The sequence below is a fragment of the Phyllostomus discolor genome, chromosome 6 (genome assembly GCF_004126475.2).
Source record: "Phyllostomus discolor isolate MPI-MPIP mPhyDis1 chromosome 6, mPhyDis1.pri.v3, whole genome shotgun sequence".
Taxonomy (NCBI): domain Eukaryota; kingdom Metazoa; phylum Chordata; class Mammalia; order Chiroptera; family Phyllostomidae; genus Phyllostomus; species Phyllostomus discolor.
Window position 1 is genome coordinate 109,781,914 of NC_040908.2, and position 26,899 is coordinate 109,808,812.

The 26,899-nt window shown below is 37.3% G+C and overlaps 1 protein-coding gene across 1 annotated transcript in view; it reads right to left on the bottom strand.

Moving 5' to 3' along the window:
• Positions 1-16,503, bottom strand: part of HIKESHI (heat shock protein nuclear import factor hikeshi) — a 42,981-nt gene extending 26,478 nt beyond the window's left edge. The window contains exons 1-2 of the mRNA XM_028517344.2: positions 16,282-16,503; positions 11,748-11,985 (exon numbers count right to left, since the gene is read on the bottom strand). Coding sequence (XP_028373145.1) covers positions 11,748-11,985; positions 16,282-16,311 — 268 coding nt within the window. The 5' untranslated portion in view covers positions 16,312-16,503. The remainder of the gene's footprint in view (positions 1-11,747; positions 11,986-16,281) is intronic.
• Positions 16,504-26,899: the final 10,396 nt, after the last annotated feature.

Sequence of the window (26,899 nt, forward strand, 5' to 3'; positions counted from 1 at the left end):
TGAAATGTTAAAGGGACTTATCTAAGAAAAAGATAAAAAATGAACAATAAAATGACCACAAACTCACAACTATCAACAACTGAACCTAAAAACAAAAACAAAAACAAACTAAGCAAACAACTAGAACAGGAACAGAGATCCCATGGAGGTTTATCAGTAGGGAGGGATACATGGGAGAAGGGGGAAAAGGCTTCAGGGAATAAGAAGTATAAATGGAAGGTACAAAATAGAGAGAGGTTAAGAATAATACAGGAAATGGAGAAGTGAAAAAACTTATATGCATGACCCATAGACATGAACTAAGGTGAAGGATTGCTGATAGGAGGGATTGCAGGGTGGAAGGGAATAAAAGGGAGAAAAAAATGGGACGACTCTAATAGTATAATTAATAAAATATATTTTGAAATATTACTTATTCAAAAAATACAAAAAGTAAAATATAAAAAAAAATCAACTGTAGCCACTGCCACTGCCAAGACCAAGATGGACAGGAGACTCACCACCTTATTCAAGAATGCCTGGGCCAAGAAGCCAGTGCTGGTTGTTTCCTTCACCATCAGGGGCCTCACTGTAATTCTGCCACCTTCAGCCCCTACACCAGGTATGTTGCCATGATCAGCCAGGTCACACCCTAAATTACCCAGTGCCCGTCCAAGACAATAGGAACATACCCATCGTACCCAGCCACCCCCAGGACCCCCGGGGCCCAAGCCTGGAGTGGCTAAAGAAACTGCAAACACTTCCCTTGATGTGGACCCCAATAAAAATGTGAAAACCAAAAAAAAAAAAAAATCAATTGTACTTCTATGTACTAGCAACAAACAACTAATAAGATAAAGTATGTTCAGAGATTGGGTGGAAAAGACCAAATGCCTGACAAGGAATAGGTAATCAAAAAATAATTTATCAACAAAATACTATACTATACTATACTATACTATACCAATAGAAAAAAGGACAGTCTACATCAATGTTTCTGAAGCTCATGTCATTAAATAAAAATAAATTCCTTTTCTTTTAAATAAAAATAAAAATCTCATCTTCTATTTCCAATTAATAGTAAAGGAAGGAAAGGAGAGAACACTAAAATTAAATACCTTTTAAACATATCAAAATTTCATAATCCATTATGAAATAGTATTAAGTAAAAATGGGAGGTATACACATAGAACAGTGGAAAGCAATCTGAATATAGTTTTCGCTGTAAACTCACTGTGTTGTTTTCCTTTGTTTGTTTTGGTAGAGAGAAGGGAAGGGAGAGAAAAGGGGAGGGAGAGAAACATCAATGTGAGAAACACACATTGACTCTAGCATGTCCCCAACTGGGGACTTGGCCCACAACCCAGGTATGTGCTCTGCCTGGGAATTGAACCTGCAACCCTTCAGTTCACAGGCCAGTTCTCAATCCATTGAGCCACACCAGCCAGGGCCTTAAACTCACTTTGGAAGTAGAAAAAAATCTAATTTAGAAAGTAAACTAAAAATGAGTATCCAGATCCTAATCCCTGCTCTATTTTAGGAAAACACTCTAAAACTTTCTAGATCTCAAGAGTCTCAACAGTAAAATTAAGGATTAGATTAAATTATTTTTAGAGGCTTCCATTCTAATACTCAATGGCTTACTCTGTTAACATACTTAGCAAGCATGCTCTATCAGCCCTGGCTGGTGTTGCCCAGTGGACTGAGTACCAGTCTGCGAACCAAAATGTTGCTGGTTTGATTCCCAGTCAGGGCACATGCCTGGGCTGCAGGCCAAGTCACCAGTTGGGGGCATGTGGGAGGCAACGTATGGATGTTTCTCTCCCTCTGTTTCTCCCTCCCTTTCCCCTCTCTCTAAAAATAAATAAAATCTTTAAAAAAACAGAATATGCTCTATTAGGGTTTTATATAGTACCAATACACTGTACCTTTATTAGGACTTTCTAAAAACTGCCATGACAATTATGATTGATTATCCAACATTCACTTCCCTTTCTCCAGGCCTCCTACACCATTTGTTTTAAAGGCCATATTAATTCAGGAATTCAGTTCCACTTCTAGGAGTTTCTATTACAGAAACAAAGTGCTAACAAATATGTACAAAGATATGTATAAGAATATTTATTATAGCATTGCTAGTAAAATGATAAAAAATATGGAAACAACCCAAATTTTCATCAAGAGGTATTAAATTTTGGATTACCAAATAATATAAAACTGTTTGAAAGAGGCAGATATATATATATATAGATAGATAGATAGATCTATCTATATATATATATATACACTGCCTAAAAGTTAGCAGACTTTCTTTTCTAAACAAAAAAGATTAAATTTCTCTGACATGTAGGCCAGCACTCAATCCACTGAGCCACACCAGCCAGAGCTGATTAACTCATTTTTGATTGCTGAATTTTCTCCAGATTGGATGAATCTTTTTATGACCTCAGAATGCCCACCTCCACAAACCCTAACCTTTTTGGTATCCCAAGAAAAAAGGAAAAAGACAAGCACAATGCAAAAAGAATAGGAAAAAACCCTTTTCACTATTCCCAAAACATCTTCTGCAGAACATATAGTGATGATCATAAATAATAGAGACATTGTACCCCTTTCCCAACTCAAAATGTTGGCAGAGCTAGGGAAAAGCAAGAAAGGGTAAGGTAGGGACCATTAAATTGACAACTTCATTGGTTCATCTCCAAAACCAACCAATGGGTCCTGGTCTACCAGCTGGTAGCCAGTATTAACCTTAATCAGTGCATATAAGGCTATGTACAAAATGAGCCTATATTTTCCAACTATGTTAACAGCTGACTACTGGCCCATTGCTATACAAACAAATCAACCACTTTATATTTAAGGCACTACTAGCATGTTCCACAGGATCCTCAAACCCATAATAAAAACATCTCTCTCTCTCTTCCCTCAAATTAGTTGCTCCTCTTCCTGTACTGCTTATTACTATATTTTCCTGTATCCATGTAGTCTACCAGCATGTTTTCAACTAGTGATTTAGTGTTTAAAAAAATTGTTGTATCTATTTCCATTTCTTTCTTTCCTTTTTAAGTCATTACATAAACTCTTATATAAATATCCATTTGTATAAGTTTATAATAAATACTCATAAACATTCCCTTGTATATGTTTGTATTTTACACCTACACAGAGCAGTTTAAGAGCTCCCAAATGAATAATAAGTGAACATGCTTGATGACAGATGCAGAAAAATGTATCATTTTTTTCAACAAATGATATTGGAACAGTTTGATATCCATTTGCAAAAAAAATAAAATAAAATTGAACTTCAGTCCACACCTTCCACTAAAAATTCAAATTGTATTCCAGGTATAAATGTAAAATCTAAGACTAAAAAATTTCTACAAGAAAACCCTTGTGACCTTGCATTAGGCAGATTTCTTAAAACACCAAAGCCACAACCCAGAAAATAATAAATTGAAACACTGGACTTCATCAAAATTAAACACTTCTGCCCTACAAAAGACACTGTTAAAAGATAAACAAAAGACTAGAAAAAAGCCCTGGCTGGTGTGGCTCAATGGATTGAGCACCAGCCTGGGAACCAAAGGATCGCTGATTCAATTCCCAGTCAGGGCACATGCCTGGGATGCAGGCCAGGTCTCCAGTAGGGGATGCGTGAAACATCAACACATTGATGTTTGTTTCTCTCCCTCTCTTTCTCCCACCTTTCCCTCTGTCTAAAAATAAATAAATCTTTAAAAAAAAAGACTAGAAAAAAATATTTTCAATTCATGTATCTTACAAATAACTTGTTTTGAGAATATGTATAGAACTCTCAAAACTCAATAATAACAACACAATCCAATTTAAAAAAACAGGCAAAAGATCTGAACAGATACTACATCAAGGAAGCTATGGAGAAAGCAAATAAACATATGGAAAAAAAGCTCAAGATCGTTAGTCATTAGGGAAATACAAATTTAAAACACAATGGGATTCTACTACATACCTACTTGAACACCTAAAGTTAACAAAACAAGTGTTGGTAAGGACAAAGAGGAACTTACAACTCACACACACTGGCTGGTTAAATGTAAAAATCAAACAACCATGCTACAAAATACTTTGGCAGTTTCTTAAGTTACACGTGAAAGTACTGTATGATCCAGCCACTGCCCTCCTAGGTATTTATCCAAGAGAAATGAAAGCATATGTTCATACAAAAATCTGAGCACAGATGTTTCTAGCAGCTTTGTTTTATGAGCCAAAACTGTAAAGAATCTAAATGTCCATTAACAGGTAAATGGATAAACGAGTTGTAGTAGATCCAACAATAGAATACTACCCAACAATAAAAAGGAGTGAATTATTGATACACAATACAACATGACTCTAAAATAACTATGCTGGGTGAAAGAAGCCAAGTAAAAAAGAATACATACTGTATTTTATTTATATAAAAATCTAGAAAATGCTAAGTATTTTATAATGACAGAAAATAGATCAATAGTTACTCAGGATGAAGGCAGAGACAGCAGAGGGAATTACAAAAGAGCCCAGGAAACATTTAGGAGCCACCGATACATTCACCTCTCTTGATTGTGGTGATGGTTTTCCAGGTGTATACACATATCAAAATTTTCAAACTCTACACACTTTAAATATATGTGCATTTTATTCAATTATAATTCAAAAAAGCTGTTAAACTGTTAAAAAACAAAAAAGTTAATTTTCTCTGTCCTTTGGAAGATTTCTTTAGAGAAGATAAGTCATGAAATATCAATATCTGCCTATAAAAGAAGATGAAAAGTGAAAATTAGGTCCAATGGATCCTGATGGTGTACCAATGGTAAGAATACCTCAATATAAATAAATACACGTACATATATATCCATTATTTCATAATTCTTTAAAAAATATTTATTGCTTCTGAAGGTCAGAGATCAACTCACTTGTTTGAACAGTGGTACATAAAGAGAAAGAATCATGCATTTATCCCGCCTTTCCTTAATAGCTCTTCCCCTATGTAACCAAAGACTAGATATACAAGTCTCTTTAGAGTTAGTAAATGAAATGATAACATTCTAATGTTATCATTGAATTAATGAATGTAGGCATTGTACATAAATGGCTAATTTGACAGAGAACCATAAATGTACTTACTGATTAAAAAATACACCACTACATATAACCCTCCCAAAAAGTTTTTAAATCAAAATAAAATCTGATCAAACCTTTAAATCCAACTAATTTACTGAAAAGAGAAATCAGAGAATATATCTTTTTTATAAACAATACTGAGAGAGCTATCAACCAATTGCAATGCAAGGACCTTACAGATGCTGACTGAAAGTACTGAAAGTTTTATATAAAGCCTCTGAGACCATTGGAAATCTAAACACTGATTAGATAATCAATATTAAGGAATTATTGTTTGCTTTTAGGTGTGATAACAGTATTACATTTATGTTTTTTAAAAAGATCTGCTCTTTTATAAACACATATTAATATATTTACAGATTACATGTTGTGATTCTGGAATCTCCTTCTAAATAACATAAGAAAGAAGAAGTGTGTGAAAATATAAATGAAATAACATTATCCATGAGTAGGGCATTTATAAAGCTGGATGATTAGAGATGGGTGTAATATTCCATTTCATCTGCTCTTATATATGCTTGAATTTTCTATACTGAAAAGTTTTTAAAAATAAGATACTTTGTTAAATTTACTTTGTAACTTTTTAATGTAAATAGATGTAAAAAGCCAAAATAAATAAAATCGGCTTAGGCCAAATTTCCTCTCACATTACCTTTGTCCTTTTTTTTTTTTTTTTAAGATTTTATTTATTTATTTTGGAGAGGGGAAGGGAGGGAGAAAGAGAGGGAGAGAAACATCAATGTGTGGTTGCCTCTCACACGCTCCCTACCAGGGACCTGGCCCACACCCCAGGCATGTGCCCTGACTGGAAATCACACCAGCAACCCTTTGATTCACAGGCCAGCACTCAATCCACTAAGGCACACCAGCTAGAGCTGCCTTTGTCCTTTTTGATATGAAGGTTATATTAGCTTCAGAATACAAACTGGGTAACTTTGCCTCTTTTCCTATTTTCTGACAGTTTATAAAATATAACAATTTGTTTCATAAAGGTTTACTTGAACTTTTTTTTTAAATGTTGAAAGCTATTTTAAAGATTTTATTTATTTATTTATTTATTTATTTTAGAGAGGGAAGGGAGGGAGGGAGGGAGAGAGAGAGAGAGAAATATCAATGTGCAGTTGCTGGGGCTCATGGCCTGCAACCCAGACATGTACCCTGGCTGGGAATCGAACCTGCGACACTTTGGTTCGCAGCTCGCACTCAATCCACTGAGCTATGCCAGCCAGGGCTTTACTTGAACTTTATACAAAATCTGGGCTTGATAGCTACTTGTGGAAGGGAGAGGTATATTTTCAATTATTGATTTTAACTTTATTAATATCACACTATTCAGGATTTTAATTTACTGTTTATTCAGTTTTTAGTGTATTTTTCTGAAAAAGTAGCCAATCTCATCTGTTCATCATTCTCAAATGTATTAGCATAAAATTCCTCATAAAAATTAATCTCTACTATATTTATAGTTATGTCCCCATTTTTGTATTTTTAATATTATTTGTACCTTTTTTTCCCTCAATACATCTTTTTGGTAGCTCATCATTTTATTAGTCTTTTCAAAGAACCACATTTTTATTTAAGCCCTTCTGTTGTTTCTTTGCTTTCTGTCATTAATTCCTATTCTTTTTTTTTTTAATTTTTACAATTTTTTAAAAGATCTTATTTATTTATTTTTAGAGAGGGAAGGGAAGGAGAGAGAGAGAAACATCAATGTGCGGTTGCTGGGGGTCATGGCCTGCAACCCAGGCATGTGCCCTGACTGGGAATTGAACCTGCGATGCCTGGTCCACAGCCTGCACTCAATCCACTGAGCTACGCCAGCCAGGGCAATTCCTATTCTTAGCATTGTTATTTTCTTCTCGTTTCTTTAGGCTGCTTAAGTTAAATACTTAGCTCACTCATTTCAATCTCTTTTACATATTTATATATATAGTTAAGCCTATGAATCAATCTCTTTAGTATTACCTTAACCTGCATTCAAAAGGTTTGATTTGTGATGGGGCTTTTTGTTTTTCTTTGTTTTTTCTTTGTTCTGTACAAGTTTATTTTCCACAATCATTTTTTCTATGACCCATGAATTATTTGTAAATATTTTTAAATTTCTAAACATGACAATGTTTTGTCTTTTGATTTGTAATTACATCGCATTGTGCATTGTATGACTGTCTGCTATTTGCTACAGCTTACTTTGTGACTTGGTTGGTATGTGGTGAAATTTCATAAATCTGTGTATTAAAAATGTATATAGTCCTGGCTAGTGTGGCTCAGTGGGCTGAGTGCTGGCCTGAAAACCAAAGGTCACTGGTTGGATTCCCAGTCAGGGCACATGCCTAGGTTGCTGGCCGGGTCCCTAGTTGAGGGTGTGTGAGGGGCAACCGATTGATATTTCTCTCCCTTTCTCCTTCTCTTCCACTCTCTCTATAAAAATAAATAAAATCTTTTAAAACCATGTAGTTGGAGTGGGGCAAAAGTACATTTACAGTTTTGAATACGTGAAAGTGTTTATTCTTATATTATTTATTAATTATTATATTACTTTACATACAAACAACTATAAACCCCTTTGCCTCATAATGCATGCATGACCTATCAGTTGCAGGGTTTCATAAATGTCCATTAGCTCAAGCCTGTTAATTCTTTTATTCAAACATTCCTTCTTTATTACTGATTTACTTGATATATTAATTATCAAAAGGTTTATTAAAATATTAACATTAGCCCTGGCTGGTGTAGCTCAGTGGATTGAGCATGGGCTGCGAACCAAAGCACCGCAGGTTCGATTCCCAGCAAGGGCACATGCCTGGGTTGCAGGCCATGGCCCCCAGCAACCCCACATTGATGTTTCTCTCTTTCTCTTTCTCCCTCCCTTCCCTCTCGAAAAATACATAAATAACTCTTAAAAAAAAAAAAAAGGTGGGTGCTTTAAACATACACCTAATGTGCAAATTTAAAAAAAATATTAACATTAGGGCTGTCCATTTATCATTATGTCAATATTTTTCCTTTATATATTTGAAGTTATGTTATATATATAGACACAAACTCATGACATTCACCTTTTCCCAGAAATATTTAAATCTTCCTAGTGAATTCTTATTCCTAGTGAATAAATCTCTTAATTCTTTATAATGCTTTTTGCCTTATTCTAAGTTTTCTTTAGACTAATATATGTAAGTCTATATACACATAGATTTTTTGGTTCCTTATGTTACAATGTTTTAGACCCATTACTCCTAAGACCAATATACAGTCATCTCGGTATTCATCATACTCATCAGCTTCAGAACTCATCAAACCCTGTACCTGTGCACTCTTTTAAACATTCTATTTATTTACTTTTAGACAAAGGAGAAGGGAGGAAGAAAGGGAGAGAACCATCCATGTGTGCTTGCCTCTCCCACGCCCCTCACCAGGGAGTTGGTCTGCAAACCAGGCATGTGCCCTGACTGGCAATTGAACTGGCAACTCTTTGGTTTTCAGGCCAGCGCTCAATCCATGGAGCCACACCAGCCATGGCTACTTAAACATTTTGAAGAGAAAAAAATGTTTCAGCACATGGTGCTTGCTTGGGACTCTACTCAGGACTGATCGCACTTGCTTGGGCTTGTATGTCTCACAATGCCACAATGCTGCCTGCCCCCCACCAACAACAGAAAGCTTCATCATTCTCTGCTTGTTCAGTACTCATTGGTTTAGGCACTCATCACGAGGTCCAGAACAAATTAACGACAAGTACCAAGGTACCACTGTAATTATTTGCTTGCTGCCTTAAAAAAAAAAATCATCCCACCCTATGGTCTCCATCTTTTCTCTGGTAAATTTAGTCTCTTTACATTTATTTTGATAACTGACATAGTTGAAATTATTTCCATGACCTTATTTTGGTTTTACTATTATGCTATTTCCCCTTTTTTAGTTCTCCTTAAAATTTTAACAGAACTACAATATTATTGCTCTTTCTAAATGAAAGCACCTCAGAAAGCTTTAACTCAGATCACTACCCCTTCTGTCATATGTGCTGTTTTCTAGTACAGTATTTAATTCTGTGCATTTAGTTTTATAAAATCAGGTTGTCCAGACCTGTCTACATGTTTATCAATTTCTTTGCTATCTTTGTGTCTTGCATCCTCTTCTACATTCTGGGTTCAATTTCCTCCTATAAGTACAAATACCTTCAGTAATTTCTTTCAGTAATGGTCGATGAGTAGTAAACTCTTTACCTCCATTTGAAAATACATTTATTTCTCCTTTATGTAAAAAATGACAGTTTTCTTGCTGTGGCTGGTATTGCTCAGTGGACTGAGTGCCCACCAGTGAACCAAAAAGTTGCCAGTGGATTCCCAGTCAGGGCACATGCCAGGGTTGCAGGTCAGATCGCCACTTGGGGGTGTGAGAGAGGCAACTGATAGATTTATCTCTTGCACATCAATGTTTCTCTCCCTTTGTTCCCCTCTCTCTAAAAGTAAATAAATAAAATCCTTAAAATGACAGTTTTCAGAATTATTTTATTTTTCCTTTGCACTTTGAGAATAGTAATCTATTTTTTTTGTCTCTATTCATGCTCTTGATATATCTGCTAAACTAATTGCTGTTCAGTTATAAATGACTTGTCTTCTGTGGTTCCTTTATTACTCTCCCTTCACGTGTAACATCCAGTAATTTCACAAGAATGTATTGAATTGTCTGTTTTTTCTACTTAGTATTTTTTTCTACTTTTTTCTATGTAGTATTTCTAGACATAATCACAGAGAAGGAAAAAAGTGATTTGAGACTGTTTTGTTAATTTCCCTAAAGTTTGTTCAGAACTAATACTATGCAATATGTATAGTATTACATATACTATATATAAAGAGGCATTAATTCATTATATACAGTGGATGCCCTAGGGCAGTAGTTCTCAAATGTTAGCATGCAACACAAACACTTATGGAACTTATTTAAATACAGACAACTGGACTTCACAGTTTCTGATTCAGTATATCTGGGGTCCTACCAGGAGTATACATTTTTCATAAGATTCCAGGCACTGCTTGTGTTGATGCTGCTGTTTAGGCAATCAGGCTTCAAGAACAACTTTCTTAGGGATTAAGAATACTAATCTCAGGGAGCAGTCATTGAGAAGGACTGTAGGGACTTGTCCTGCATCTGAAATCTAGAGTTTAGTATTCATGACCAATCCTAAACAATTTTTAGCTTTAAATATTGCCCTCTCCCATTTCTTCCTGTACAATTTCAACGACATAAAATAACAGCAGCTAACAATCCATTATCTGGCCAGAACTGCTCCAGTTCATTCTCCACATGGTCCTCAGACTAAAAAGAGAATTTGATCATATCACTCTCCTACCCAAAACTGTTTATTGCCTCCTCTATACCTAAAAGAGCACTTCTTTACAGGGAGAGCTACAAGGATGGGCTTCAGAGTACTTGCACAATTTTTAGTGTGTTTATCATGTTAAACATACATTTTATAACACTATCAAATAAGCCTGTGACCTAGACATGTTAAAAATTGCTGACTTATTAAATTCTAATGAGTCAGTATGACACATAAAGCTTTTCATGATCCACGCCTGCCTATTTCCTCCCTTTATACGCCCTGCCTGTGACATTTCTGAGCACACCCATGCTTTCAAACTTTCAACATTATATCCGTATTTCCTCCACCTAGAAAAGAATGCTCAACAGGCCTTACAAACTCCTACTTATGTTTGAAGAGGTCCAATATCACCTCCTCCAGGAAGCCTTTCCTAACACACTTAAGAGTTAATTGTTCTCTTTCCTATTCTCTCAGCACTTTGCACAAATGTCCGTTAGTACTTTACACTCTTCTAATTACTGGTCTACAGAGCAATCTTCCTTTGTAAGAACATGAGTTATCTCAGGCAAGAACTTAGTATCTTTAAATCCCCCCAACAGATACCCATATGTTTGTTAAACAAACAAATGTTACCTAAATATATTTTTTCCTTGGACTCTATAGACAATCTCTAGGAGAATATATATTTATATTCTTAAGAATCTCTGTCTGTTTTCATCTAGATTGTCAAAGGAACCAGAGATTCAATGGGAGTAAATGGTACCTAATTTTATTTTCACATTTCTTCACAAAGTAATTCGAAAGCATCAAAGCAAGGATTATGTCCCTCTAAGATTTAAAATATGCAACAGCAATACAACCAGCAGAAGAACGCTGAAGGGGTAATCAAATCTAAGCGTTCAAACATCCTCATAGAAAAAAAAGACTCTCATTTTATTTCCTGTATGAGTCTATTTGGTTTATCTGTTTAGTTAAAACACAGATGTGCATGTTACAAATTATGCCAAGATTCCCCTCTTTATTAAAATACCCATTAATTCAGAAAAATTCCTTCACAACCGTATATACCACACAAAGAGAAGAACAGTGAGTGATTCTCTCCAGGGACAGAGAATAGGAGTATGAGGAGCTAAGGCCTTTTACTTACTATTTTTCAAATGTTTCAAGATCACCTTTTTAAAAATATGTTATATATTACTTTAGCAACCTGAAAAAATATAATGAAGTTTTTAAAAAGTCATATTCTATAGTATGTTGTTTAAGTAAACAGTTTAATTATGAAACTATTTCAATACATTATTCTTACCAGATTTAAGACCTGAAATTTTGAAGATGGCACTTGGTTTCCCATTCGTGAGAAATCCTAGGAGCTGCCATACTGGCATTCCATTTGAATCAGGATAGGAAAAGTAGACAGATCCTCCCATTCCCTCAGGAAATGGGATTGTTCCCAGCATAAAAACCACAACATGGTTGATATTTTCATAATCAGGCAAGTCAAAAACAAATTTATCTTCTGCCACTTGCTGTGCAACTGTTTGCACCTAGAAAATAAGAAACTTGTCTCAGTGCAATAGTTTGATGAGCTTTTATAACCCTTATAGTACTGCTATAAGCTGTTACCAAGCACAGTCAATTATAGTCATATACCAAGTAAAACTTGGGGTTAATCTGAGATTCTAATTATAGAATTACCAAATATATCAGATAGAATGCTAATATTAATAGTGAATCCTATTAAAACATGGGATATAAAGTACAGCAAAGGGAACATAGTCTATAATATTATAATAACTATATATGGTGTCACTATGTTGTACATCTAAAACTAATATAATATAGTATGTCAACTGTAATTGAAAACTTAGAAATATTTTTAAAAATAAGGAATCAAAAAATAGCATTAAAATAACTTCATTAATGTAATTTTTTAAAAATGTAACTAAATTATTTCAGAAGTCCCCTGGAAGGATTCTACTTACAAAAGTAAATCACTACAGCTTCAAAATGTTATAAAAATGAAAGACTGTTCACCCTGGCCAGGTGGCTCAGCTGGCTGGAGTATCATCCCATACACCAAAAGGTTGAGGTTCCACTGATTCCTGGTCTGGGAACATAACTAAGTTGCAATTCAACCCCTGGTCTGTTGGGGTGCTCGGGGCCTATAGGAGACAACCAATTGATGTTCTCTCCCTCCCTCCTCTCTCTCTAAAATCAAGAAATATATCCTCAGGTGAGGATTTTTAAAAATAATAAAATTTTTTTAACTAAAGTTTGTTCAAAATATACTACCAAACCATGATCCTCTAATTTGAAGGTAAAGAACCTCAGGTAATTAAAATAGGTAAGCAACCAGAGGTATTTACTCAATCTTCATTATTTGCAGATTCCATACTTGCTAATTTGTCTACTCACTAAAATATATTTATAACCCCAAAACCATTACTTGTTGCACTTTTAAAGCTGCAAAAAGTTTGAGTTGCCTGATGGACATGTTCCCAGCTGTGGAACAAAACTATATTGTGCCTTCTGGTTTCAGCTTTCATACTGTAAACAAATGTCCTTTTCACAGTCTATTTAGTGCCATGTTTGTTTGCATTTTTGTTGGTGATTTGACTGTTTTAAATGGCCAGGCTGAAATAGTGCTCCTAAACCCAACAAGGCTGGCAGGTGCCTTACTGAGAAAATATGTGTTACATAACTTTCATTCAGATATGAGTTATAGTGCTAATGGCAGAGTCCAATGTTAACAAATCAATAATACATATTAAATAAGATGTCTTTAAACAGAAACACACATAAAACAAAATTGATAAAATTGAGACCAGATGCTTGCAGGACCCTAACCCTGTATTTTCCCTAGGGGCAATAATTCAGTATTTACCCATTTAGCGCTCACACAAACTTTATAGAGCAAAACTATTCCAAATAACAAAAACAAACTATATAAAATCTAAAAGTTCTACCTTGAATGTGCTAACTGGGTATTTTAAAAGTTTCCTCGACTCATTTGCTAATCTATTTTTCTGTCCTAGAATTGAACCTCAATTTATAAAATGAGATCTCATTTTGAAGTCTAAGAAATCTTTCACTAATTCATTTTTACAAAAAAATTTTAAGAAATTTATTGCTAATTCCTATAAACACCCAGCAAAAAGAAGTATCAATTTGAGTGCACTGTGGTCAATAGGCTGTGAAGAGTTTACCTTCCCTGAGGTTTTTATTGTTTTTTAAATGCTATTGCCTTTCTGGTCACCAATATACTGCTATGTAACTGCATATATGTATCAATGATAAAGAAATATCAATTACCCTAAATTTATTCCCAAGAGACCAAGGATGAGCATTCTTAAAGTCAAGCTCTGGTTCCCTGTTCTGAAGTTTTCAACACAATTAAAAACTCTGGTTTAAATACAGAGAAACACAGAAGGAACGTAAATATAAACTAAACTGCCTGTATCAGTATTAAATTCAATTTCACCAGGCTTTGACATGCACATATTAAAAGGCATATGAAATTATGATACAAGTCCTAAAATAATTTGGCAAAGCAAATATTCCTTAAATGTCAACTCTGTATAAGGAACCAGACATTCTGTAAATGTGGATTACAACACTCTAATCATTGACCTTAAGAAAACAGGTGGTACGTATCTCTTGCTATAGCCCAATAATTCAGTTGGTAAGAGCACCATCCCCATATATCAAGGTTGTGGGTTCAATCCCTGGTAAGAGCACATATAAGAAGCAATCAATGAACACATAAATAAGTGAAACAACAAATTGATGTTTCTTTCCCCCTAAAATCAATTTTTAAAAAATTTTTTGTTAAAAAGCCCTGGCTGGTGTGGCTCAGTGGATTGAGCACTGGCCTATGAACTGAAAAGTTGCCAGTTCAATTCCCAGTTAGGGCACATGCCTGGGTTGTGAGCTCAGTCCCTGGTTGGGGTACGTGCAAGAGGCAGCCAATCGATGTTCTTCCTCCCTTCCCCTCTCTCTAAAAACAAACAAATAAATAAATGAAAAAGAGAAACTTAGGCCCCTCCCTTTAACTACTATGTATAGGGCAGGTCAAACTTAAAAAAAAATAGAGAAAGGGTATCTCTTTTACTTAAATTTTTTTTCGAGGAAGGAAAATGTAGATAAGTGAATTTTTGTAATAGAAGAATAACATAAGTAAGTCTTGAGGTATTGCTGGATCTATTTGCCCTTCATTTTAACATGTTCTAATACTCCAGAATTATAATTTACAACCCCCCAAAAACCTTAAAATAACTTCTACTGGATATTCATTACAAAAATACTAGGTAAATAAACAGGTATTGCCATAACAAAACTTCCAAATTAGGTGACAACATGAGAGATACATGGATTCCATATGGCCTTTTTATCCTTTTTAAGAAAATACACATTTTTTAAAAGCCACTCACTAATGACACTAATGATAACAAAGCAGAATGACAAAAGTAAGTCATCTCTGACTGGTCTTTTTTTTTTTTTTAATCAAAACAAGGACAATCAAAAGTTGTCGCACTAGTACTACCATATTTTGCAGTGAATGATGTGCTCCCATGTATAGTATGCGCCACCTTTTTGGCCCAAACTTTCAAGAAAAAAACCCTTTCGTTTTAACTTTTTAATTCAATTATTTATTTATATTAAGAAACAAAACCGACTGTGGTATTCCAGGGTATTATTTTGCATAAGGATATTGTTATTGCTTCCTAGAGTTACACTTTTAACCCATAAGCATAAATAAAAGAATTAAAAACATTTCTATAGATACAGAATTAGTACTACCCACGTATAACATGCACCCTTATTTTCCCTGAAAAGTTTGGGCCTCCCCCGCAAAAGTGCACATTATACACAGCAAAATACGGTACCAATTATCACCATCACCAAAAGAAGCCGCCCAATCACTGAAGAGACAAAAAACTTTCCGAGGCCAGTCATCTCCAACCTATCTTTGTGATTCCTTATAACCATATACAGAATACATTATCAAAAACTTATGAAAATCTTAACATTCAGCAAAGGAGCTGCGACATTTAACAAAGCTGAATGACAAGAGTAAGAAAAAGAACTCCAGGTGGAAGGAGTCAGGTCTGAAATGAATCTCTAGGTGATTCAAGCCAAATACCGTACACCTTTCGGATTATTCCTGAGCAATTCCCGGTGCTGGTTTTACTTAATTCTAATACTCCAGCAAGTGAGTTTCTCTCTTCTGACCAATAAGGAAACTCGCTGCTCACATCGTTCCCGAGTCATCTCAGATTTTGGCTCACACTTAAATTTCAGGCATTTCTATCGGCCAACTTCCAATTACCTTTAAACATATTTTTACTAGGCCCCTTCCAAAAAGACCCAGCAGATAAACACTGCCCAACACCTTAATCTCTGATAACCAGGACGCTAGTCTCGATTAAAATTCCAAATTTACGTGTAATTCACTCTGAGCTTAGGCGAGGGCTTATACTGCAGACTGGGCTTCAATTCCTCACTGCAAAATGGATCGAATAATAACCACCTCACAAATAGTGAGGGTTAAATCTGGGTTACCAAATAAGCACTAGATAGAAAGCTAAAATGACTGGACAAAAGGCGAGCATTCCCCACTCGATAAATGGCAGCTAATGTGTGATTACTCAAATGACCGAGGGGGCGGGGGGCAAGGCAGAATGAACACCCAGTGCCTATTCGCCACTCCACACTCTAAGCTGGAAAGTAGACCTGAGGGGGTTTTCCCCGCACCACTGGATCCCGAGCACCCTCCCCTTCCCAGAGGCTCGCCCTCGGGGTCCAGCCCCCTGTCTGATATCACCCGGCCCCATCCTCACCAGCCTCCCCGCCACCAAGCAGCCAAACATGGCGGCGGCGTCAACTCCGCACAGCCGGCAGGTACGGAAGCCGGGGACTAGAGGTCCTGGGACTACTACACTACGGGAGCCCAAAAACCCTCCAGAACATGAAGGAGAGCGCAAGCCACACCGCTACATAGCATCTATGCCAGCGGAACGCCTCCTAGCCCCGACCTCTGACCTCCCCTGCCCAACCAGAGCACCTCCCGGGCTCTAAGTACTTCCGGGGCTTACACACCGCCGCCCCAATTAAAGGAGAGAGGCGGACCGGAGCCAGGGCAAGACTACACGTCCCAGAGGGCCCTGCGCGGATTTCCGGGAAGGCCCCCGGGAGTTTTTTACCCATTGGAGTTAGTGGTACTGTTTCCAAATTTCCTGATCTAATGCCAATGGGACCTGTTTCTCACAGTGCGCTTTACTAGGTTTTACTACTAGATAATTACTAAAATTATCACTTTACTAGAGCCTTACAAAAATTTTTAAAGGTGGGCATTATTATCTCCATTTTGTAGGCGAGAAAATTGCCTAGAGTGACCAGCCCCAAATCTTTACACAGCACTTAGGTATTGGAGACCGAATCCCAGTCCGGACCCAAATCATGGTTTTTTTTTTGTTTGTTTTGTTTTTTCTGCTATGCAATAACTCAGTTCTAATTGTCAGCCAGTTGTTTTGTACTTATTGATAACTTTTGTGGTTCTTTCCAGCTTCCCCCAGCTCTCCCACTTATTTACTGTAAAACTTTAAGCAAGTTATATATTTAGGCTTTAATGTCCCCATTTGTAAAATAAGATTACTTGTGCCTCTCAGGGATTGCTGTGAGGATTAAATGAATTACATGTTCTTGAGCTTCCAGTCAAAGCAATTAGGCAAGAAAAAGAAATAAAAGGTATCCAGATGTGAAACTAAGAAATAAAACTACCTATTTGTGACATGATCTTTTATGTAGAAAATCCTGCCCTGGCTGGTGTGGCTCAGTGGATTGAGTGCTGGCCTGTGAACCGGAGGACTGCCAGTTTGATTCCTGGTCAGGGCACATGCCTGGGTTTATAGACCAAGTCTCCAGTTGGGGGCACACAAAAGGCAACCACACATTGATGTTTTTTTCCCTCTTTTCCTCCCTCCCTTCCCCTCTCTCTAAAAGTAAGGAAATAAAAATCTTTTTAAAAAGAAAATCCTAAGGGATCCAGTTAAAAAAAATAAATTAGAACTAATGAAATTCAGCAACATTGCAGAATACAAGGTCAATATACAAAATTCAATTGTATTTATTGTATTTTTAAACATTTACAGTGAATAATCAAAAAATGAAATTAAAAAGACAATTCCATCTACAATAGCATCAAAAAGAGTAAAATACACAGGAATAAATTTAACAAAAAAAGTGTAAAATTGACACCATGAAAATTGCAAAACAGACTTCGAGCCAAGATAAAGGCATAGTGGATACATTTTGCCTCCTCTCACAACCAAAAGTTGGACAACAAATTTAAAAACAAAAAAATAACCAGAGCTGCCAGAAAATCAAACCGTATGGAAGTTGGACAACCAAGGAGTTAAATAAACATTCATCTAGACTGGTAGGAGGGGCAGAAATGGGCAGCCAGGAGGACAGGACTCCTGGAAAGGCAGCAGCTGTAGGACTGGGCGGTCCCACATTTGCATGCAGATAAGCCAGGAGGAACAACTGGGGAATGAGACAGTCCACACAGCCAGGGTCCCAGCACAGGAAAACAAAGACTCAAAACCTCTGGCTGTAAAAATCTATGGAGGTTAGAGTGTCAGGAGAAACTCCCAGCCTCATTGGAGAGTTCTCTGGAGAGATCCACAGGGTCCTAGAATGTATACAAGCCCACCCACCCAGGAATCAGCACCAGAAGAGCCCAATTTGCTTGTGGGTAGCAGGTTGACTGAAGTGACTGAAAGCCGGACAAGAGCCAACAAAGCAGCACTGTTCCTTCTCAGACCCCCCCCCCACACACACACACACAGTGACACTATGCAGCCAAGTGAGATGCCCTGCCCTGGTGAATACCTAAGACTCTGCCCTTTACTATGTAACATGCCCACTGAAACAAAAAAATATATATATGGCCCAAATGAAAGAACAGATCAAAGCTCCAGAAAAAATACAACTAAGTGATGAAGAGATAGCCAACCTATCAGATGCAGGGTTCAAAACACTGGTAATCAGGATGTTCACAGAAATGGTTGAGTATGGTCACAAAATAGAGAAAAAAGTGAAGGCCCTGCAAAGTGAAATAAAGGAAAATGTATAGGCAACCAACAGTGACTGGAAGAAAACATGGACTCAAACCAATTAATTGGAGCATAGGGAAGAAATAAAGATTCAAATAGAATAGAATGAAGAAACAAGAAGTCAAAAAAAAATGAGGAGAGGCTTAGGAACCTCTGGGACAACTTTAAATGTTTCAACATTTGAATCATAGAGTTGCCAGAAGAAGAAGAGGAAGAGCAAGAAACTGAAAACTTATCTGAAAAAATAATGGAGAACTTTCCCAATCTGCCAAAACAACAACAACAACAACAACAACAACAACAACAAAACAGACTTCCAGGAAGTCCAGGAAGCTCAGAGAGTCCCAAAGAAGTTGGACCCAAGGAAGCACACACCAAGGCACATAATAATGACATTAGCCAAGATTAAAATTAAGGAGATAATCTTAAAAGAAGCACAAGAAAAGGAGACAGTTACCTACAAAGGAGTTCTATCAGACTGTCAGATGATTTCTCCAAAGAAACCTTACAGGCAAGAAGGGGCTGGAAAGAAGTATTCCAAGTCAAAGGCAAGAACCTACATCCAAGGCAAGAACCTACATCCAAGATTGCTCTATCCAGCAAAGCTATCACTTAGAATGGAAGGGCAGATAAAGTGATTCCCAGATAAGGTCAAGTTAAAGGAGTTCATCATCACCCAGCCCTTATTATATAAAATGTTAAAGGGACTTATTTAAGAAAGAGAAGTCTGCAACTGAACCTAAAAAAACAAAAACAAACTAAGCAACAACTAGAACAGAAACACAATTACAGAAATGGAGATCACATGAAGGGTTATCAGTGGGGAGGGTGCAGGGAGGAGAATGGCAGAAAAGGTACAGGAAATAAGAAGCATAAATGGTAGGTACAAAATAGACAGGGGGAGGTTAAGAATAGTATGGGAAATGGAGAAACCGAAGAACTTATACATACGATCCATGGACATGAACTAGGGAAGGCTGGAGGGAAGGGTGGTGCAGGGTGGATGATCACTTAAGTTATGTACTGTCTAATCACTGGGATGTACACTGAAATTAATATAATAATGTACATCAACTATAATTGAAAAATTTAAAAAAACATGTAAGTTACATGAAGAGATGATCACTTTCTTTTTCTGTACACTGACATATCTGAAAGTGACACCTGGAGTTGTGGCAACCACCTTGAAACTTCAAAGAACAGCCTGAAAAAAAAGCCAGCACAACCAGGAAGGCAGAGCTAAGACATGAAAATGACTTGAGTCTTTTTAATGTCTTGTGCCATTGAAACCACCAGCCTTGGAGCCTATTCTACCCCTGTACTTAATGGTTACACAAAATAATATATTTATCTATTGCTTAAACCAATTTTAATTGACTATTGCTACTTAAAGCTGATGTTGTAATGAACAACTCTCACTAAAATATAAGTTCCAAGAAGGCAGGGAATGTGTCTCTTTTGTTTACCATTATATTAGCAGTGCCTAGTCCAGCATGCATCCCCTAGCAGACATTTAATAGTTATTTATTGAATGAATAAATGAAAGTATATTGTATCAATAATCATTTATTAAGTACATCTATAATTGTGACTTGATAGTATAAAGATATAATTAGGGAGCCTGACTACTCTTGGCTGTGAGCCCTTCAGGAATAGAACTCAATCTTTGCCCCTCAGTACCCTGCATACAGTAGATCTCCACACATTTGTTGAATAAATGTTCTGTGTCACAGAATTCTGCTAACTCTCCAGCGGGGGTGTTGCACACAAATCAGGTGTTCTGGGCCCTAGGAACTTCCCTTCATCATTGGCCTCTCCTTTGCTGTCTTCCCCTCCATCTTCCTTATTTGGAGCCAGAGACCCCAGCAGTGCCTATGGGGAACTCGGGGAAAGAAACTTTTCCATTTTCAGAACCTCTGTGCATCATGTCCCAGCTTCTAGTGCCTGTTAGAGAAGGCTGAGAACACACTTCAGTCATCAGAGGAAATTCCCTTCAGATCAGGGTCAAGCAAATATTTTGTGTAAAAGACAAATATTTAGTAATAAATATTACTTTATTATTATTAATAAAGTAATATTACTTTATTAAAAGTAATATTATTACTTTTAGTAATAAAAGTAAATATTTTAGGCTTTCTGAGCCATAAGGTTTCTGTTCTATCACACCCTTATAACACCAAGAACTGTGGAATCAACCAGGCATGGAGCCTACTCTACCTCTGTACTTCCAGTTAAGCAAGATAATATATGTATGAGGGGCACCCCCAAAAACCAGAATTATCTTCTGGAGGTGGGCCCCTTGTAGTACAGGTTTCCCCACTAGGTGAGTGTTCTAGGAACCCATTTGTATCAGTACACCAGCTGGCATTGTCAGGAGAGGCTGCGTTAGGCTTCAGTGAATTTTTTTAAGACTTTTAATGTGCTTGCCCATTTCATAATCAGTGATTTACAAGTGCATCTGCCCTTATGGTACCCCACGCTGGCTGTTCAGCAGTTTTTGACCAAAAACCATGCCCCACCCTCCCTACTCATTTGATCTTGCCCAAAGCAATTTTTTTGTTGTTGTTGTTTTCCTGGATGAAAAAAAGTCCTCAAAGGAAAATGTTTTGCCAATGTGGAAGACGTGAAACAAAAAATGGCAGGAGCACTAAAAGGTATCAAAATCAATGAGTTCAAAAGCCATTTTGAACAGTGGGAAAAAAAATCTTGATAGGTGTATTGCAACAAATGGAGAGTACTTTGAAGGTGACTGAAGTGTAAACAAGTAAGAATAAATACACAGTTTTTTAAAAGATTTTATTTATTTATTTTTAGACAGAGGGGAAGGGAGGGAGAAAAAGAAGAGAAACATTAATGTGTGGTTGCTTCTCACTCACCCCCTACTGGGGACCTGGCCCACAACCCAGGCATGTGCCCTGACTGGGAATTAAACCAGTGACCCTTTGGTTTGCAGGCTGGCGCTCAATCCACTGATCCACACCAGCCAGGGCCAATTTTTTATAAATAAATTCTAGGTTTTTGGGGGTGGTTCTCCCCTCATATTCCTTCCTTTATAGCTGAAGATATAATTAACACAACCCATAATGAAAATATAAGCTCTAAGAGGACAGGAATCTTAGTAAGTATATAAATAAGAGTAAGTAAAGAAATGGGTGTGGCTTTGTTCCAAAAACTTTAACAGCTGGCCAGTTTGGGTTAAGCCCTGCTTCAGGTACATGAGGCACTGCCTAACACAGTGGTTTAAAGGTTCTGATGAACTTTTAAGGTTCATCAGAATCACCTGTATGCATGTTGGAACACTGATGGCTTGGCCTCACCTGAGTGTCTGGTTCAGCAGGTCTAGAGAGAGGCCCAAGAACTTTAATTTCCAAGAAGTAAGAGTTGTCAAATAAAATGCAGAATGCCACATAGGTCTTAAATTTGAATTTCAAATAAATGATGAATTATTTTTAATTGTTAAGTGTGGTCCAAGTATTTCATTATCTCTCTGAAATTCAAATTTAATTTGGCATCTTATATTTTATTTGCTAAGTCTAGCAGCCCTAAATAAGTTCCCAGGTGATGCTGATGCTGCTGGTCCAGGAACCAACTTTGAGAAATACTGGCCTATGTAATCTCATGTATGTAGGAGCTTTGCTAGCTCAGAGGTCTTGAACAGAAGTAAAATATTTAGCCACCTTCCCAACTTAAGAATCCGAACACTCAGTCTGTATAGGTGAACATGTTCCTACTTAATTATATCATTCTCAAAGGGGTTTTCCCCCCCAAATTAGATACTTTAAATATGCATTACTTTGTAACATTTATTTACTTATTGTACCCCTATGGTGTGTGAGCTGTCTTCTAGGCTCCTGAGATAACACAAAAAATAAAGATGTTCAAGCCCCTTTTTCTTCTTGAGGTGACATTTGGTGGTTGCTTAGGGATGAATATGACTGGGCATTCATCTGAGGAGTTACTGTTCTGCATGTTGTCAGGTATTTACTTAAGACACACAAACTATGTTGTGTATTACTATGGTTGTAAACATGGATCTTGATGTTAGAAATCAGTTCAAATCTCAGCCCTGCCACTTATGACACTGGATGTTATTTTATTTTTATTTTTTAATCTTTATTTTTGGATAAGTTATTTTAAAACCTTAGTCCTCAGATTCCTCATCTGTTAAATGGTGATAATAATTTGTACTTCCTGGGGTTGTTGAATAATAAATAAAACAACATATAAGGACCTTAGCACAGTACATGATAGGGAATAAAACAGTACTGAAGTATAGCTACTACTATTGAAAATTCAGTGGTTCTCAATGTGTGGTCCCTGGGTCAGCAGCACCAAGAGGCCCATGAACTTGTTAAAATGCAAATTCTCTGGCCCCCATGCCAAACCTACTGAATCAGACATTCTGGGATGGGGCATAGCAATGTGTGATTTAACAAGACCTCAAGATGATTCTAATGTATGCTAAAATTTTGAAAACACTGTTAAAGAAAATGTAGGAAGCTAGGCTCTATGCAAGCTGGGGGCTAAGGACATCAAAGCCTATGCGTTACAATCTTCCTTTTGTTTTCCCAGGACAGCTCTACATAAGGGAGTAGGCCTAGTGGTATTCACCTCTACACACATGCACAGTCCTTACAGCCTGAAACTCATCAAAAGTTCATTTAAACAGATTTCTTAGCTTATTTTTTGTTCTCAACATTTCATCAAATACTTACTATGAACCAGTGTGTTAAACATTGAACTTCAACCCTAGCTGGTGAGGCTCAGTGGATCAAGCCCTGGCCTGCAAACCAAAGGGATTAAAAGAATAAAGGCTTCAAGAGCCCTTTATCTGTCACTAGCATAGGAAGCCAGGAACTAGTCCCAAGGCTGCCAGAAGGAAAGACACAGGGGCATCGACCAGTGAGGGGCCCTGGCCAGGAGGAAGACACTCTACTCTATGTGGTACCTTGAAACCTTGCACAGTCTCCATTTGCAGCTGCCTCTCTTGTATGGCCTAATCTTGGTTGTGGCCCGAAAGACTAGAGGGCAAAGCCATAGAAAGGAGGCCTGGCGGGAAGCTGAATCAGGTCCAGATACAGGACCTGGGATGGAAACAATGCCAACTCCCAGACACAGAGGTGATCCAAAAGACAGCAGAACTATTAATAATTCACCACTCCCACCAGTAAGTACCCCTGACCATGAGTTTGGGAGGCACACTAATTAGCCATTTCAAATGACTGGAATGTTGGGTTGGGCTGGGCTAAGATAAATTTAATCTATTGGAATCATCTAGTCAAACTTTTAAAAAAAAACAAAACACCTGTCCTGGCTGGCGTAGCTCAGTGGACTGAGTGCAGGCTGCGAACCAAAGCATCGCAGGTTCGATTCCCAGTCAGGGCACATGCCTGGGTTGCAGGCCATGGCCCCCAGCAACCACACATTGATGTTTCTCTCGCTCTCTCTCTCCCTCCCTTCCTTCTCTAAAAAGATAAATAAATAAAATCTTAAAAAAACAAAACACCTGAATCCAGATCTTTTAGGTTGGGGTTCAGAGATCTGTCTTATGTTCCCTAACTGATTCTTTTTCCACAGACCCACATTTGGGAGCGACTGCATGGCACAGGCTTATACAGGAACCCAAGTAATGCAGTATTTTGTGTATCTGGCCAGTGAAATTATAAATGATTCTCTTTGGGCTACTTGGAGCTCACATTTTATGGCAGAGACAAGAAATTATTATTTTGGAGGGCGCTTCACAAAGGGTTTTGACCTTCAAGGCTTACAAATACTGTTACAGGCAGTTTTATTCAGGGATTTGAGGAAAACAATGCAGAACACTTACTCAGGACTGGGATTATTAAGCTTTGATTCCCAGCCTTTCAGAAAGATAAACCAAACGCTTTTTAATACAAACTTTTAGCAGTTTAAAAAGTAATTTTCCACCAAATTAAAAGAAAAAAAAATAATGGCCAATACAGTACTATACACTTCTCACAACCAGTGATTTTATGACAATTCACAATTTAATGACTTTAAAATTAAACACAAATACACACCCCCTCACTCATTACACAAAATATAACAGAAATCGTGCAACTTTTTACACTTCACACCATGCTGGGGTAAATGGAGCAAGAGGTGAAATGAGTCTGCTTTCATTCACCTGAAGTCTTGCTCTGCATCAGAAAATAACCACAAAATACCAAGAATCTTTTTGAAATCCACCAGTTCAATTCGAAAACGATAGTCATCTTCTACAAATCACAACAGGGGAAACCCACAGGTGATAAATGAAAGTGGAGAAGTTATGCACTTGACAGTGTTAGAGCTATGTCCTGTGGTTAAAGAGGCCACGTAGCATTTTTTATGTACGCTGTATTTCTGACAGTGTGGGTCCTTGGTAAAAGCCATCTAGACTAATTTCCCCTAGACCAGTGTGTTTCAGATTGCTGGTTGAGATTCATTACTGGGTTTTGAAATCAACTTAGTGAGTCATACTGCATTATGCATACAAAAAAAAACCCCCATAAAATTTCAGATTACATCAAACATAAGCATATTGTTTCATGGAACATTTTGTTTACGTATATGTGCAAGATTGGCATATAATATATGCAGTCTACTCCTTATTGTGGGTAGCATTTTTTTTAAGTTTAACAATTACTGTTCTAGATGATACCTCATCCAAATGTGAAGATGCAGTTAAGTCAAATGACTCTCCCTTTTGCCTCAATGAGCACTTTAATTCTCTACGCATTTCTGGACAAGGCAACCATTAATTCTTTAGACTTCCACTCTTCTCAGGCATTAGCTTAAAAAGCAACTTTAAAATCACCTAACTTCTATTTAGTTCTTTTCCAAAGCCCCAAACCACAAAGCCACATCCGAGGCTCTTCTTAGCCATTTTTTTTTTTTTTTTGCCCCTTCTGAATGCCCTGAGAATTCATTGTACTTATCACCCCTGCAACAGCAACCATGTACTTTCTCTGCCTCAGAGAATTCTTCAGACCCAAGTCCCCTCCCCACAGAGTCCCCCCTATTTCCTATTTGTTGAAACAAACACTAAATTGTATTTCTTTTGGGGGAAAATGTGGGGAGATGAATCATTATATTCATTTTACTTAAATGGACCAAAGAAACCAAGATAGAGCCACAAAGAGACCAATAAGGTTAAACAGTTTAGGAGAGAAATGAGAACCTATCAACAGAGATGTCAGTGCCAGATGGGAGCTGCTGGGGAAAGGAAGGCACAGGACCTCAGGTCAGGCCAAGACAGGGTCAGCTTCATGGGCTTGTAACCTATGGCATAGTACAGGGCACTAAATTCAGAAACTCCATGCTTGGTTTAATGTTCTGCTTTTTGACTCGACATTCTTAATAATTTTATTTTTGAACTTTTATGTTGTTAAGAAAAGTCCAATGAAACAATGCAGCACATATGCATAAAGGAGATAGGTTCAGTACACATGTCTGCGGACCTTGCCTCTTGGTCACATACAGCTTTGCAATTCCCTGTGAACACAGAATTCTAATGGACTCATAATGTGTGGAATTTTCAGTAAGACTCAAAACAAGTGTGCCACACCTAGAATGGAAGTAGGCAAGGGTGCTGACAGCCCCAAAGCACCGTTTTCCGTTTGAACCAGAACTTGGTTTGGACAGGACATTTTAAGAAACTGAACCAACCAAGAAACCTTATCCTTACTTACACTACTTCTTTGTATTAGCAAACCACTTACACTGAAGATAGTGACAAAGAAGTAAAGGGAAAGGGAAGGCAAGTGACAATTTTTCCTTTCAGTTTGTCCTTATACATCAGTAAGTCAAATGCAGAGAATGTTGGTAGAATGTGTGATATCAAGAAGTAAAACAGCCCTGACTGGTGGGACTTGGTTGGGTGTCATCCCATTAAACAAAAGATGGCCAGTTCGATTTCCAGTCAGGGCACATGCCTGGGTTGCAGGTTCAGTCTCCACTGGGATGTGTACAAGAACCAAACATCAATCAATGTTTCTCACCCTCTTCCTCCATCCCTTCTTGTCTCTAAAAATAAGTAAAATCTTTTTTTTTTTTTAGAATTTCCTCATTTTAGTTTTAAGATTTTATTTATTTTTAGAGAGGGAAGGGAGAAAGAGAGAGAGAGAGAAACATCAATGTGCGGTTGCTGGGGGCCATGGCCTGCAACCCAGGCATGTGCCCTGACTGGGAATCGAACCTGCGATGCTTTGGTTCGCAGCCTGCACTCAATCCACTGAGCTATACCAGCCAGGGCAATAAAATCTTTTTAAAACCATTAAGTCTTTTTTTTTAAAGTGAGGTAAAAAGTTGAGTTACTTTTGTCCAGCATTACCATTGT